The sequence below is a fragment of the Pseudochaenichthys georgianus genome, chromosome 3 (assembly GCF_902827115.2).
Source record: "Pseudochaenichthys georgianus chromosome 3, fPseGeo1.2, whole genome shotgun sequence".
Lineage (NCBI taxonomy): Eukaryota > Metazoa > Chordata > Actinopteri > Perciformes > Channichthyidae > Pseudochaenichthys > Pseudochaenichthys georgianus.
In genome coordinates, this window is record NC_047505.1 from 35,335,411 (window position 1) to 35,352,497 (window position 17,087).

The 17,087-nt window shown below is 41.8% G+C and overlaps 1 protein-coding gene across 1 annotated transcript in view; it reads right to left on the reverse strand.

Annotated features, from left to right (window-relative positions):
• The window catches only part of ric3a (RIC3 acetylcholine receptor chaperone a), a 38,090-nt gene that overhangs the window by 11,799 nt on the left and 9,204 nt on the right, over window positions 1–17,087 (reverse strand). Inside the window, exon 2 of the mRNA XM_071202687.1 lies at window positions 9,667–9,710. Within this exon, the coding sequence (XP_071058788.1) occupies window positions 9,667–9,709 (43 nt within the window). The 5' untranslated portion in view covers window position 9,710. The remainder of the gene's footprint in view (window positions 1–9,666; window positions 9,711–17,087) is intronic.

Sequence of the window (17,087 nt, forward strand, 5' to 3'; positions counted from 1 at the left end):
TTATGGGTTAGGGTATTATTCTGCACGAACATTTTAGTGAGCCGGACTTCCTGTCTCCGCCGGTCTTCGCTTCCCGGGCATGAAGCTGTTTACATGTGTTTTGAGATGCTAAATAAAAGTCTAGCTTGTACCTTTGATACCCCGCCTCCGACTCCCATTTCTCGGCACCACATTATGCCACAATTTTAGATGCGGATTTTGTTAAACTAATACGTTTGCACTGTGGACCAACACTATACATTGACGGGGAACGGGGTAGCAATAAAGATAACACCATTTTACCCAACATAACAGAAATAATATCGATAGCAGCGTCCCTAGCATCCACCTTGGTAACAATGAAAACGTTGTATAGACACAATTTCTTGAAGTAATCTTCGTAATAACTAGAAAACTAAAGATCATGTACATCCACTGCACACATAATCTGAAATAACAACTCATATTTCTCGCATCAAATGACATCAAAACGCATTTTAATGGCCAAAGTAACTTTAAATAGGCATTTTACACCGAGAATAAAACGAAGTTCGGCCATGTTTTTTTTTTCTGCAATGAGAAATGTGAAGATCACGTGACATAGACGCCAGCCATTGGAATGAATGGTGAACAAAAACGTAGGCATTTTACAATTTCAGAGGCGTTTTCGTAGAAATACTACATCCTACGTTGTGGACCAACGTAGTTATTACACGTTTTTTTATCAATCAATCAATCAATCAATGTTTATTTATATAGCCCAATATCACAAATGTTACATTTGTCTCAGTGGACTTCACAGTGTGTACAGAATATCAGTATGACAATACGACACCCTCTGTCCTTAGACCCTCACATCGTACAAGGAAAAACTTCCAAAGAAAACCCAGTTTAAAGGGAAAAATGGGAGAAACCTCAGGGAGAGCAACAGAGGAGGGATCCCTCTCCCAGGACGGACAGACGTGCAATAGATGCCGTGTGTAAATGAGACTAGGTTGGATATTTCGACAGAAATAAACGGCGAGGCAGATAATAATATTGTTCAGTCTTCTTGCAAAGCAAAAAAAGTAACCGGTAGGCGCCCGTCGACCGAATGTTAGCGCAAGCTACAGAAAGGGTGGGTGGATTCCCCATGGGAGACCTCCACTCTCAGGACAGTTCCGGTGTAGACCTCCACTCTCAGGACACCTCCACTGTCAGTACAGGAAGTGACGATTCTGACGCGGTTTTTTTCCCGCCCACCGAAGGACTCGTTTGATGGAAGTTTTCAAATCACAATGGAGACTCATCACGGAGGTGACCGTGCACTTTGGGTCGGCCTTGGTCAAGCCCTTTTGACTCCCCCAGCCTGGTTCTCGTAAAAGTTTTTCGCTCAAATGACACCATGGAAGAATTTAACGGGAGTTGACAGGGGACTCTGCCCGCCTCACGAGTGCCTATTTTCGGACACTTTTTTTCACTTTTCCCCGGTTTTATTATTTTTTATTTGTTTGGCTATTTCGGTTTCTACCTGGGACATTGCCCTCGGGTGTCCCCCCACGGCCTGTCAATACAAATGTATTTATTATAAACGTTAGTCCTTAACATCTATCACTAGGCTTGTTTGAGACACATTGCGGCTCGCCTCGAAAGTAGACGAGAGTAGCCGATCGCAGCCGGGTGAGGTGTCAAAAAGCTCGTCTTAGGTCGGACAGCTCGGACTCGGAGTCGGCTTGACTGGCTGGGTTTGCAATGGCGGAAATTCCATTTTACCCACTGTAGACAAAGGTGATCTCCATTGCTTTATATAGGTTTGTTAATTCAGTCATGATGATGAACCACACCAGTGACTGGGTTCCATAATTAGAAATGCTTCTCCCTCTTAATGTTTGCAAAACTGATAGGTGGACAGGCTACAAATGATCAGTCCCTTCAGATCTGCACACATGAAGCTTCATGAGCATGAATTGAACAGACCTGCTGCTGTGTTAATTCTTTAGCTGCCACTTTAAGCTTTATGATGTGTACAACATGGATGTAATTTGATTTAATCTTGCCATTTTAAATGATGTATTCAATAAATAAGGTTAAACCAAATCATTACATTAGATTTTATTTTAATGATTTGGTTTAACTTAAAGAGAAACTTTATTGTTATTGCACATATTACAGGTACTGAGACAACGAAATGCAGTTTAGCTTCTAACCAGGTGCAACAAGCAGTGAAGTGGAAAGTAATGTACACAATCTACAGAATAACATGTAGAATGAATTGAATGATGAATAAACAGTGGGGTATGAATACACTAGATATCAGCCTGTGAGCAGTATGAACAGTGTGTATGAATATGCTAAGATATATAAAGTATGAAAACGGTAAGCAGTATAGTATAAAATATATAGATATTAATTTCATGATGATAAACATTGTGGAACAATGATGAAAAATGGGAATGGATGTGTCGACGTAAAACTGACACAAAACAACAACAAACTTTTGCCGAGCCAATTGGAGAGTTTCATCAGCACGTGGTAAAAACCACCAATGAGCGCTCAGCTCGAGATACCAGCGAGCCGTTTCCCATCAAGCATTTCGCTTCCGCAGCTCGTGGAGAGCAACTGCGCCAACTCGCCTCGCTCTCAAGCCTGCGGGCGTCTTTGTCCCGGGAGATTTCAAAGTCTCATGTGGGCGAGCCTCCAGAGCAAGTCGGACAAAATGACTAACCATCATGCAACGCACTAGCAAGACGTTGATCGCAACTGCGCAGGTCTGCGCAGGTCTTGCTTGGCTGAAGTCGAATAGTCCATTTAGCTTAGGAACCTTCCTAAAGGAGTGAAATGACCCGGAAGTCCCTCAGTGGCAGCCATGATAAGTGCCGTTCGAATTCTCTAGAATGATGAGAATGATAGGAAAGGAGGTTTCAAACTTCCTGTAGCGGCGATCGCTCATCAAAAAAAAGCCACTCATGGAGGTTAGCAGCCAGAGTTCCCAACGCGTGTTGTGGTGAAGGATGAGGTCCACCATGACGTAATTTGTAATGCTTTATTTCTTTATAAAATGTTAAAAGGTTCTTTTAGGCCCATCTAAAATCTTGGTTAACATATCACAATCACGCACACGGTCAACACGGTTGAAAAACGTGTGGCTTCCTCTCTAACCTCTCATCCCCACTGATCACCTGTGCCCACATATAGCTTGATTACCTCCCGTGCTCCCAGGTGCGCAGATTAGATGACGCGTTCACACACACACATACACACACACACAAATTGGCTCCAACACACCGGCCCCTAATTGTGACTGTATAATAAAGTGACAATTACACCAAAACACTAGTGGAGTCAATTATTAATAAAGAGCACGAGAGTGTCTCAGTCCATACTGTCAGTCAAAAAGGGTCCCAAAAAAAAAGGAAAAAGTAATCCGAACATAGGGATCTATGTCAGTTATTCATTCAGCTTCCTGGAGAAGACAGATCTTGGTGACTGGTCGTTCCAGTATACTGTATTTTGTCTGGACTTTAACAGACCGCACCAGTCCATGTGTGTCAGGAAAGGTCTGCAGTATTTTCCCTAGCAACCAAGATCCATGGGGAGCAGTAGAGTCTGCAATGATGACGATGTCTCCTGTGACGAAACTCCTCTTCTCCTTTTTCCACCGTTGACGTTCCTGTAACAGTGGTAAGTACTCCCGGATCCATCTGCGCCAAAAGAGATCTGCCAGGAACTGACCTTGCCTCCAACGTTGTTTGGTGTACAGGTCGCCTCTCTCAAACAGTCCAGGAGGTAGAGCAGGTTTTCCTTTCTGACCATACGAATGATCCTCTCCCATACTCCTCCATGATGTGATGCAGCAGGAGTATTAAAGCTCCACTTAACTCCTGACTGAAGTAGTGAACTTTGAATTTTCTTCTGATCCAGAGCACACAGAGCTTCTCTCAGTTCGCGTTCTGCTCCCACAAAGTTGGTTCCGTTATCTGATCTGATGCATGAAACTTGGCCTCTTCTAGAAATGAATCTTCGTATGGCATTTATGCAAGAGCTGGTGTCTAATGAGTAGGCAATTTCCAGATGCACTGCATGGCTGGCCATGCAAGTGAAGATAACCCCGTACCGTTTGCAGAGGCTGCGGCCTACTTTCACCTCAAAATGGGCCAAAATAGTCTACACCCACATTCGTGAATGGTGGAAGGTGAGGCTGAAGTCTGTCTTTTGGCAAATCTGCCATCTTTTGTTCGCCCAGCTTTCCGCGATCACGCCTACAGACAGTGCAGGAAGAAATAATCTTCCTGGCAGAAGCATTGCTGTTGGTGATCCAATACTTCTGCCGAAGTCTAGAAAGCAGATGATTTCTTCCACAATGTCCAAGCTGTTCGTGAATGTGGCGTAAGATGAGAGTGGAGATGTGTTGATCTTTAGAGAGAATGACTGGGTGTTTCACGTCATTAGGCATTGCTGATTTGCTGAGCCTTCCTCCCACTCTTAAAAGGCCATTGTCTATCACTGGATCAAGTTTATAAATGTGACTCTGTTTGCTCACTCCAGAAAACGAAGTGATTTCGTCATTAAACCTTTCCATTTGACAGAATTGAATGATGGCTCTCTCTGCTGTGTCAATATCATCCATGGACAAGGTTTGACCGCCCAGTGTGGCTCTGAATCTTTGCATCTCCTTTTCAACTGTGTTCTTATGGTGAGTCATATCAAGTGCATTGCTTAACGCAGATGCCTGTATATCCTTTCGTTTTTTACTCAACATCTGCAACGTCCTTTTAACCTGCAGAAGCCATGCAACGGATGTTTTCAGCCTTGTCCATGATGAGAAGTAGGTTATCATGTGGTTTGTTGTAGTCTGTCCATCCTTGACGATGATGGCGTTCACTATCGCCTCACCTTTGACCTATGTGTCTTCCAGTTGCTGTTCAGGCACTCTTTCTGCATAGCCCTTTTGTATGACATCGCCCAGAAAGTTGACATACTCCTCGTTAAATGTTGCATTTTTCTTGACTTTCCTTTGAAGACACAGAGCCCTTTGCTCAGCAACATGACGATTGTTTGGCATTGAAACTTTCTCTTCTCTGAAAGGTAGTTTCAGACTGTAAGGTCCATCAGTGAGGTTGGCGGAACTTTTCATGATTTCCAAAAACTTAACATCTTCTCTGGACATTTCTGGCTTTTCGTCAACTGATCTCTCATTGAAGTCGTGGTTGTATTGCTTTACCAGCAGTTCCTCCAAGCTGGTTAATGATATGTGATTGACTGCAATGGTGGGACAGCTGTTTACAATTTGGCGGTCTCCTCTCAGCAGTCCATTGACAACCCACCCTAGCAGGGTTCTGACAGCATAAGGTCCATCATCATTGCTGTTCACCACCTCCCATGGTTCCATGAGTTTTGAGACATTAGCTCCAATTAGCAGCTCCACGTCAGCGTTAATGACAGGAAGTTTCACAGAGTTTAAGTGGGGCCATGCACTTAACTCTTCCTGTTTTGGAATGTTGTCACGAGTCACAGGCATTACAGTTTGTGTGAACACATCAGGTAGCTCATAGTAATTGTTACTGTTGAGTGCAGCCACCTCCAACCCAGAAATGATGTGACTACCCACAAGCTTTTCCTGATTCATTGTTCTCAACAGGAATTTGGATTTTCTTCCTGTCATCTTAAGCTCCCTCATCAGTCGCTCTGAGCAAAAGGTGGCCGTGCTACCAGGATCTAGGAAGGCATAAGTGTGTATCACTGTGCTGCCTTTTGTAGCCTTGATCTGAATGGGCACAATGGGCAAGGCACACTCCTGTCCTCCAGCCCCAATATGGCCACATGTTTTGGTAGAAACTTTGTGATCCTCTGTTGATGTTTCGTGCTGTATGTCCTCTGATGAGACTTCCTTTCTCGGTGAATGGATGTGGAGGATAGTGGGATGTTTTAAATCACACACTTGGCAGTACAGGCGGCTGCGGCAGTCCTTACTCATGTGTCCAACAGCTAAACAACCAAAACAAGCACCCTTTTCTTTCAGAAAACTAATTTTCTCTGTGTGCATCATCCTCTCGATTTTGTAGCACATCTCCAACTTGTGATCCTCTTCACACAGCAGACAAGATATCCTTCTTGGCCTATATGGTAGGCTATTCTCCTTTTGCTTTTCAGGTGCAGTTCCACGATTGACAGCTTCAACAGAAGTAGCAAAACTGCTTCCTTTCTGGCGGCTGCGAGGCTGGGATATGTTGTTTCCACTTATGTATTTTGGTGAAGAGATGGACGTGTCTTGAATGTTTTGATTATAATACTGATGAACGTTCAAAACAAAGCACTTTGGCAACTTACCACATACGTTTTAAAATGCTTAATAAGCACCGTAACGTTCATGATATAATTTCTCGGTCATAATCGGTGATTTCCGTGAACGGCCGACTGTTGAGTGACGGAAAATGCTGCGGTTGCAATGCATTGTGGGGCAGCATTTTCTCCTCTCCTTTCGTCAAGGGAGGTCCAGTGGTTCCAAAGCTAAAGGAGGTTATAAAGGAAGTTTGAAACCTTCTTTCCTTTCATTTGGAGAATTGGAACGGCACTTAACATGGCTGCCACTGACGTACTTCCGGGTCATTTCACTTGGTTAGGAAGGTTCCTAAGCTAAATGGACTATTGGAACGCAACCTGGAGGTCTGCACCGGAACTGTCCTGAGAGTGGAGGTCTGCAGGCAGACCATGGATGTATAATAAGAACTGGATACAGCGTGGGAGGCGGGGCCTCATTCATTCCTATGAGAGTTGCTCATTAGCGCATGATGATAAAATGGCCCAACTTTTGAGAGAGTGAAACGTCACAGATTACCCGGCATGCCTGAGAAGTACCCGTATGTGCGCTCATAGCGCATGCGCAACTTTAACCAACATGCTCGTTCACACCAAGCACGTCTATTTGCGTACACGTAACAGCACCGTGCGTTCATCACAGCATGGTAATGGCTTGTTATTATGCAGTTAGCAGCTAGCTAGTAATTATGCTAATGTACACATCAATCGTTATGTACTTCTATTATGCTGTAACAGGATCTAGTGATATCCAACAGAGCTTCATTTAGCATGAAAGAATTATTGCACAAGCTTATTGCACTATGTATATACATAGTGCAATAAGCTTGTGCTTGTGCACATAAAAATGTGTTTAACACAATGATGGACAAAGCAGTCTTGTTAGACGAATGTTAGACGAATGAGTATCTAACAAATACCTAATATTTTCTGTTCATTCATTTTTGCCGCCCTGTTGCACCAATCAAATGCCGTCCTTTATGATCGTCAGTCGTGTCAACCAATTGGAATCAAACCCTCATAAACAGGCTGACCGTCTTGGCCGCAAATAAGCAGGTTACTGCCGTGAAGAGATGCGTGTGTAGCGTGTGAAAATTGTGGCGGTATACATTTGAAATTACACACGAACAAAGAGCTCAAACTAACGCGCGTAACTCCAGAATCTCAAGTCAAAATGCGCAATTTGCTGTTAGTCAAACGTTGTGTGGACGCTACCATGCGGTCACTATCAGCAATTCTGAAAATGTAATTACCATAGACATCAAATAAATTACATTCAAAACATTAATATTCAGTCATTATTTTCTTAACCTTGAAGAACAAGATGTTGCTGAAGAGAGGAAAGACCTATCCCTGGACACACAAGGTAGTAGGGGTGTTGAAAATAATCGTTTCTACGATGCATTGCGATGCGGACGTGGACGATTCGGTCTCGATGCAGTGACAGAAGATAATCGGTTATAGAGTAGTAACGTTGCTTCCTGATTTTCCGGCCGCGGCTTTACTATAACGTTTTTTCTGTCACTTTAATATCAAATCGGTCGGTGACGCAGAGATCAGGGAACATACGTGACAGTGGGACAGCAACACAGCAACACAGAGCAGTCTGCTTTATCCACCAACACAAGAACACCAGTCCAGAACCCACAGCAGAAGGACCCGCTCTGAATCACTCCATGTCGCTGCGGCTCAGACACACAGGGATTTATGTTTTTCAAAAATAATCACGTTACAATCATGTCAGGTTTTTGGTGGATTTAATTAAGTCTTGGATTGCAGAGTATGAATGTCCTCTAGCAATTTTCAGACGATATATACGTGTGTAAAGATTGTGAAGGCAGGAGGAAAAAAGCTTCCGCGATCACCGTCTCCTCTCCGTTCCTCCAAGCCCCGCCCCCTCCCTGAAAATAATGAGTGACATGCTGATAGTGACCCGATAGAAACTTTATTATTCACTTAATCACTGAGATATAATGAAGCTAATTTAATCTCATACATTCATGGGATGTATGCAACAGTAAGACAGAGAATGTGAGTGTGCACCCACATGCACTATTTTAGTTTGTATATGCTGTTGTAAATCCTCCTGTTGTCTGCTGTGTTCAGACTCAAGTCCTGTGTGTGATGCCTCATTCAGGACATTCAGTGTCCTTTCTTAACAGAAGGCCGCGGCTAGAAGCTGCAGCTAGACTGCAGGAGCATTAGCTTTTTGTTTTTGAGGATGGAACAACTTCACACACGGAGGCTAGACCTATACAATCCATTTATTTTGGTTTATAAATTAATGTCAAGACATTTATGTTATTGATTTCTGAAGCACTTTCTAAATAATAAAAAGAGAGTTCATATGTATTTACTGCATGTATGCATTGATGGAAAATAAGCCATGTGCAGTAATATAGAACATTGAAGATGCAACGCATTGGTATGAATCGTGATGCACCGTGATGCACCGGGATATCGAACCGAATCGAATCGTTGACAGGATAATCGTAATCGAATCGAATCGTGAGACCAGTGAAGATGCACAGCCCTACAAGGTAGACTACTGTTTTTTGGTGATCAGGATAAAAGCTGTGTTTATTGATAATTTCTGGTCAGCGTCAGTGTTTGGTCACTGTTTAGGCTTTTTAGTGTTTGAACAGTTTTTTTATGTTGATGGTCGATCAGATTTTTTTTAGACGATTGTTGGTTATTGATCATTATTTTTAGTAGCCTACATTATATTTCAATTAAAAAAACTTGAGCCTAAAACACTGCTTGAATGTATTAGTGGCAGACATTCAGTATGTTGCTTTTAACTGAACCAGTCTCTGCACAATGAACTCATTTATAGGCCTCTGACCAAAGCTGTTAAAACTCAAATTGTAATCCTCCTTCTGAACATTTTTATCATAACTGGAACTTTTTAAAAGGTACAAAGTAACAATATATGGGCAGTGAGAATAGAATAGCCCTTTAGATTAATTTAAGTGTCCACGTCCTCCATCTCAAGTTACATTTATCATGTACTTCTGTGTTTTAAGCTACTTAAAGGTTAGTGTACACATTTCAGCTATTATTGAAAAAATGCAGCCCTAAACATATTTGGTCATGTGCTTGTGTGTGTATTTATATATACAATGGACTTTTGTGAATTAAAAATAAATCACCCATAAAAACATCAGGCTTATATATTTCTTCAAAACGTAGTCCATACACATATGTTTTTCTGTCTTCTTCATATCCATTGTGTAACATAAATGCAAACATGATGAGGACTTTGGCCTGGCACTCTGTATAGTCAAAGTAACAGCTGGCAACAACAACAACAACAACAACAACAACAGCAACGGTAAAATAAATACATTGGAGATGGAGCAGGATGGATGGATGATGATCTGATAAGCTTACCCTCAGGCCGTCCCATCTCCTTTTTCGCTCTGGGTAAAAGCATTCTAGGCAGAAAGAGAGACATACAGAGAACAGAGCATGATATAAGAGTAACCTTCTGGCAAGTAGTTATAGACATTGTGTCTCACAAAACAAAAGCCATTTGTTTTGCATTCAGTTAAACAGGAGAGCAAGTATGAGTATACAGATGTGATCTCTCATCTGGTGACGTTCCTACCCAGATTAGACCAGATTATACCAGCTGCCTTCAAGTGCTGTTCGAAATATTGACCACAAATCCCCAGATAGGATTTCAACTGAGCTAGCGCATTTATTATTATTATTATTATTATTATTATTATTACAATTTACATAAAAATGTGTTTAACAAAATGATGGACAAAGCAGTCTTGGCTGGATTTAGCTTTGTGGTTTTTTTATACAAATTTGGTGCACACATTTTAACACACAGATCTGGCTTAATGGGTGTGTGTGTTTTCCCCAGGAGGAGCCATAGGATCAAAACTTCTATGTCTCAAAATGTATTTACTTTTTTATTGTTTTGCCATGATATAGGATCATGGCTGCAACAGGCTGAAGCTGAACAAAATAACAAGGAGGAGACATAACTAAGGTAAGGCAGCTGGCTGGGTTACTATGTGTTACGACTGGTTTAATGAGCAGTGTTTGTCGGGCTGATCAGAGCATGCTTGTGAAAGCTCTCTGCTAGTTGTAATTCTGGTTAGATAAAAGTGGCAGTAATGGCATTAGTTGGAAAGTGCATTGTTTTATGATTGTTCAGAGGAAAAGAAAACACAGGCAGATGTTATTATGCAAATTGTATACAGGCATGTCCGTCTAATTTTATATTGATCAGGTAAATTCTCTGGGTTGGCGCTGTTATTCCTACTAATTGATATTTATTATTGTAATTGACATGGTGTCATGTCCCGGTGTGCCATTAAGGGCAAAGGAATGAGAGATTGGCAAAAATCGTCTTTATTGTTTTCAGCCATGATTTTTTTAGGAATGCTAAAACTAAGCTTGACCTTACAGTAGCTTAGTTTCATGACTCTGCACTGGATCAATGTGTTGTTCATACCTGGATACATGCATCCTCAACTGTTGTGTAACATTAAGAGGGTCAATTAGTTAAAACCTAATTTGCTATTTCGCCCCTGATGTGCAAGTGTTTCTTTGCTATTAGACAAACTAGCTTTGTGCTGTCTGATTTCTACAATATACATTCATTATTCCCAAGCAATGGCCCTAAATACACAATTAGCTTTTACAAATACGTTTTTTACGATGAGCACTTGAATGCAACAGACCCACCAGTCTGTGAACCCTCTGGTGTGTGTTTCACACTAAAGAGCAGCAGATGGCAGTGCAGGCTCAGGTACAGAGGTACAGTCTGTGGAGGACAGATAGTTCCTACTCTGAGTCCCAACAGCAATGTCATGTTTAATAGAATTGTCAAACCATTTTTAGATTGTAGTAACTAAGGAGGATCTGGTGGTTGTTTTATTTTTCCGATATCCATCTGCACCACAATTATAGCTCACTAGAGATGATACAGCTCATGTTTTACAATATCAGTCAGCTTCAATAAGACATCACTTCACCATCTGAATATGAGGAACATTATAATAATCACAAACCTTTTATGTCAAGTTTAGAAGTTTGGAAATTATTTCAAAATGGTGAATAGCTATTGGACAATCTATTTTACATACAGATACACAAATTATTAAGACACACATTTTAAAGGGCTAATGAAGGCTGAAAAGAAGTGGAGCGACATGAAGGGATACTCTCTCATAGTTGACTAAGAGTTTTTTGATAGGAACATATTTTTATATTTATATATTTTTTTCTTTCAGAATATATTTGAAAACATTGTGCTTAGGTTGTATAGTTTAATCATGCTTTAGAATTCATCCATACATATTTCTGTGTGTTAAATTGTGTTGATACATCCGTTGGGTTAACCTACTCAAACAGTTGTTTCATACATGTTTTTCCTCAATTTTAAACATTTAAAGGGATCAGAATTTCCAGTGCGGATAATGTCAATGATATGGGTCGTTGTCGTAATTTATGATACTATTTGTTTGTGTTTTTTCTTAATGGCATTACTTATTTATAAGAGCTCTAGTGTATGTCTCCTGTCCTACAAAGTTATGGCATAATTGGCAAATCGCAATATTTTAATGTACAGTATTATAATTGTTTCAGTCAGTCTTGGCAGTCTTAATTTCAACATGCTAATTTAAGTTACATTATGCCATTTCTACTCTACACAATGACTAATAAAGATTTTATTTTGATATACATTTGGTGTTTGGCACTGTAATCACACAATCCTCATTAAGCATTGGGTTGACTATAGACATGACATCTGCTTTGCTAGGTTAGGGGTTTAGAATAGCACTTAATGTTGAGGTCCTTCCCCTGTAGGATGTTCTTTAGAGTTCCCCAGGGGCCGTATCTAGGCCCCATTCTGTTCTTTATTTATATTTCATTGTCTGTTTTGTTTTGTCTGTCCACCATGTACAGCGATCTTGAAAGGAGCTTTATAAATTCCATTTATTATTATTATTATTATTATTATTATTATTATTATTATATGTCATCTCTAGGCCACCTATTGCATAGATCACCCATCAGTGTTCTTGATTATGCAGATGATATGCAGCTTCACTTATTATGCAATTCTTGAAACCCACAGGGATTTATCTGTCATCATGAGCATTCCAAAGTGGATGGCTCAATGTGTCCTACAGCTATGCAAATTGGACTAATAGTGTTGTATATAGTTGTGAAAATGCAGAAAATCTCCAGTGAAAACACTGAACACTTTCTTGCATGCAACAACTTGCTGGTCACTAAGGGTATAAATGCTTCACTGTTAGTAGTCATTATATAATGAAATGGTTAATAAGGAGGTAGGTATATGGTTAATCTATTGTGTGGCACCGCAGTTTAATCTGCAACTTCAAACCTCTAGAGTAGGCTGTCCTGGATACCCTGTCTGAATATGTTCACTCATGTTTAATGATTATTACTTCAAGATCTTTAGTTTTCTTTTGTTTTTTTCAGTGGTGAGCATTTTAGAGCGACGCCAGCTTTATTTGTTGTTGATGTTGTTGTTTTTGTTGTTGTTGTTTGCACTGTTTGCGCTTTTTATCATTGTTAGCTGCTTGTTGCAGGCCCGGCTGTTGCCATGTTGAGAGTTGTGTGAAGGCTACCTCTCCATCATAGATATGCTCTGATTTCCCTATTTAGCACCTTAAACAATACTTAAACATCAGTTGGCCTACCTTGAGCTTACCTATGTGTCTAGTTTTAAGTCATTTTACAATCACTTCCTGCAGCTAGCAGATTAGGAAGTTGCTCAGTTGAGACTTATTTCCTACCGCAAAAACTATAGCAGGGGATTTGGTTAAAGAAATATTTGTATAAGTGTCCTGATTGGCGTCTTATTTATTCAGCAATGTAGGGCTTTATTTAATAAAACATTTTTCAAGGATGTTTAAAACCTTTCCAGCCAACGTACGTTGTGGTCCAGACCAGTAGGTTGGGGGTAAGTGACTATTTCAAATGTTTTATCACTTATCTTAATTTCAGAACTTTTGGTTTTCCTATCCTGATAGTATTGGAACATTTTAGCTTTTACTGATTTTAAATGCTTATGACTTAAACAAACATTGTATCTACAATATAGCTGAATATTCTGTCATAGCTGGCATGGATGAACATTATTGGCCATGCCATACACCATCCATAAGCTTTTAATCCTAGGAAACAAATATGCATTTGTGTACCCTCTCTGGATGAATGGATTATAGATTATCACTGCCAACCAGCATATGATGCCAACAGAGATTATGGCTGCTGTATGTTGAATAAAGCAGATACCAATGTTTGGGAAATGTTGGCACCATAAACTACTTCAAAGTAATATGGACGTGCTGCAGTATAGAGGGTATTAGAGATTTTATTTGCAAGGATTTGTTTTCGTAACATACTGGTGTTTTAAAAACTGTTCAGACTTGAATTGCCATTTTCAACTTGCTCCCTGTTTCTGTTTTCTATTCCTATTATTCTAGTCAACTCAACTGTGAACTGGCTCAAAATGTATTCCCATATTTGCCCATAATTGCAGCATTGTTGAAATAAGACTTTCATCGTTCTCATGGAAACCCCTGAGTACACATCAAGCTGTGCAATTACTCAAGAAATAAACCCGCTAATGTCAGAGTGGTGAAAATATCACAGTGCACTCCCATTCCCAAAATCCAGCTGGGAAGTATTACATTTTGTGTGCATATTCACAACCACAAGCGCTTTTTAAGAAATGACATGCAGACTGTTGGCCCGGTTTGGATGGTGCCTTTGATGCTTTGTCTTCCGTAGTGATGCCATACTGGAGGTATGTCCAATTCACTGCAGCGTGCCATACTGTTAATAACCTCACTTGTCTTTTATCTGTTTACTGTGCCTCCCTCTTATCAAGCCTTTAATTACTTAATTATTCTTCATTGGGCTCAATTAAAACACAATGGACTCTGCTGCTGCAAAAGTCAACGATTTCTGCTCCTGCACAGCAGTGTGCAAAGCACAGAAGAGATAGGCTTTTGCAGTTGGCCTTCTATTATGTACTTGGAATAAATGAGATTCTGTTTTTCTTTGGATGAAAGTCTGGCCTTTCTGATTATTATGCTAACAGCAAAATATAACATTGACTTTTATAACATGTTCATGCTCCCAGAGTCGAGTGAGGAATAGATTCACATATATGGCAATCAACGCACCTTCCCCAAACAAAATTACTTTTTAGAAATAGAAATCGTTTTCTTTCTCTATTCATGCAAGTGATTTGTTGCGCAATGTCACCTTACTCAATAGGAGCAGACCAGGTTTTTTTTCCCTCCTTCCCGTGCCTCTATCCAAATCAGTCAATTTATTTCCAAATTGCATGTCGAGTGTAGGAGCAAGGGCTTATGGCAGTATATTAAATCAATGCACTCCTACAGTGTATATTTTGAGGTTTAATTTTTTCCTCTTTTTTATGATATTGATGGGGACGCACCTGGCTTTGAGTTTCATGAAGGACACACTGTCACCAATTTGAATCCTGTGTATTCATACAGTAGAAGAAAGACAGCTGTGAAAAGTGAATGAGGTGGATTAATGGAGTCGAAACATGCTTTACAATATAGGCAAGACCTTGACTGTCTTTTAGTTGTATGGCTTCCATTGTGCACACTTTAATTTATCAGTATAAGAAAGACATACACTATTACTAAGAGATGCAATTTAAATTTGTGTTGCTTTAATGGACTATCATGAACAAAACAAACACCCTTCTTGTTGCATGGAGCTTGTATACCCTTTTCATTATTGCACATTTACAGCTTATGTAAAACATGTTTTTCTGTTTGTGACGTATACAGACAAAGCTAGATATTTAGTTTTAGCAATATGGGGATGCTAGCGCTCAACTGTTAGTTGCAATTGTTAATTATGAATGTACATTTTTAGCGGTTGCAGTTTATACATTTAAGGCTGCAACTAGATTATTTTCATTATTGATTTACCTGCTGATTATTTTCTTGGGTAATTGATGAACAGCCGATAAAATGTCATGCAATGGTGATCATTTGCTAATTCCTATATAGCCCTATTTGCCACTTTCTAAATTCCTGTTCTCATTCATAACACTCCGTTCGATGTCTCACTATGGGATGCGCCTCAACGCGTATGCAAACAGAAGCATCAATCTCATTACGCCAATCCTGATAGGCTGGTGATCTTGACGTCAACGTCAGGGAATCCACCCACCCTTTAAGTAGCTTGCGCTACGACGCAGCGTCATTCAAAAACCTCTTCTCACTTCAGAGCACATCTCCAATTATCAGTAACCGGGCTAGCTTAACGGTCCACAGACTGAACCTAAAACTAACATTCGGTCGACGGGCGCTTGCCGGTTACTTTTTTGCTTTGCAAGAAGACTGAACAATATTAACACACCAGTTAATATTGTAATCTGCCTCGCCGTTTCTTTCTGTCGGAATAAGGTTTGATTTTTTTCTTCAAGCTAGTAACATACCTGTTGCTAGCTTTTTCTTCCCTCCACACCGACACCACGGTAACGAGGACGTTCTCTTTTCTCTCTCACACCAGAGGAGACAGAGATAAAAAAGGTATTAACACACCAGTTAATATTCTTTAAAGAATAAAATCTACACCTTCGCTTTTTTCCTTTCGGACTAACGGCAAGGTTAGATTTTCTCAGTAACGTACCTGTTACTAGCGTGTCCACTCCACGCCGACACCCCGGCGAACGAAGATGGACCCTTCTCTCCCTCAAACCAGAGGAGTCAGGGACTCGGAGGCTCGGCTATGCGGCTGCGGGTTTAAGATCTCAGGCACAGACTCACACCAGGTCTGCTCGTCCTGCCTCGGGCTGGAATACGCCCAGGAGGCTATCGATAACCCCGGCTCGTGCGGGCATTGTACCCGCTTCACCATTAAGAGCCTCCGCCGACGGTTAGCACACCAAGCTAGCTTGTCGGGACGGGACCCCCTCATGTCCGCTGATTCGCCGGCCGGCAATCAAGACATGGTGGCGTCCGCCGCAGAGATTGAGCCCCGCGCTGTGTCAGGCTGGGGCAGGCTGGGGCTCAACAACAGCGGCAGCCGCTGAACCGGAGCCCCACGCCGTGTCAGGCTGGGACCTGGTGGCGGCAAGAGCCGCGAGAGCGGAGCCCCGCGCTGTGTCAAGCTGGGGCTCCCAACTGGACCTCACCATGGTTCCACCCGCCGAGGATGTCCTGGAGTTGGACTATATGGAGGACGAAGAGGATACCTCTGAGTTCCTCCTGTCTGACTCGGATGAAGATGACATCTTCGTTTCATCGGCTCAGGCTGCAAAGCCAGGAGCGATGTCCGCTCCCCCGGGCGAGAGCACACCAGCTTCGCCCGTCCTAAGTATGGACTTGCAGGCCGTGTGTCAACGCACTGCGTCCAGGCTGGACATCCCATGGCCTGAAGTGGCCAAGGACACCTCCAGATCTCGCTACGAGGGTAAGAACTTGCCCCAAGCAGCGAGGACGAAGAGGCAGCTCCTTCCAGTCTTTCCAGAGATGCTGGACGAGGTGTCGGTCTCGTGGAGAGACCGCCATTTTAGCAGCAAGGCCCCAATCCATGGTGCCTCCTCCCTGGACTGTGACGGTATGGAGAGGCTCGGCCTGCTCCGCATGCCGCCCATGGAACCGCTGGTGGCAGCCCACCTCCAACCGAGGCTGGCTTCGACACCGAGCAGGAACCACATGCTACCGGCAAAGGCAGACCGGTTCCAGTCAGCGATGACCGAACGGGCCTATAAAGCCGCAGCTTTGTCCGCCAGGGCACTCAACGTCTCCTCGCTGCTGACC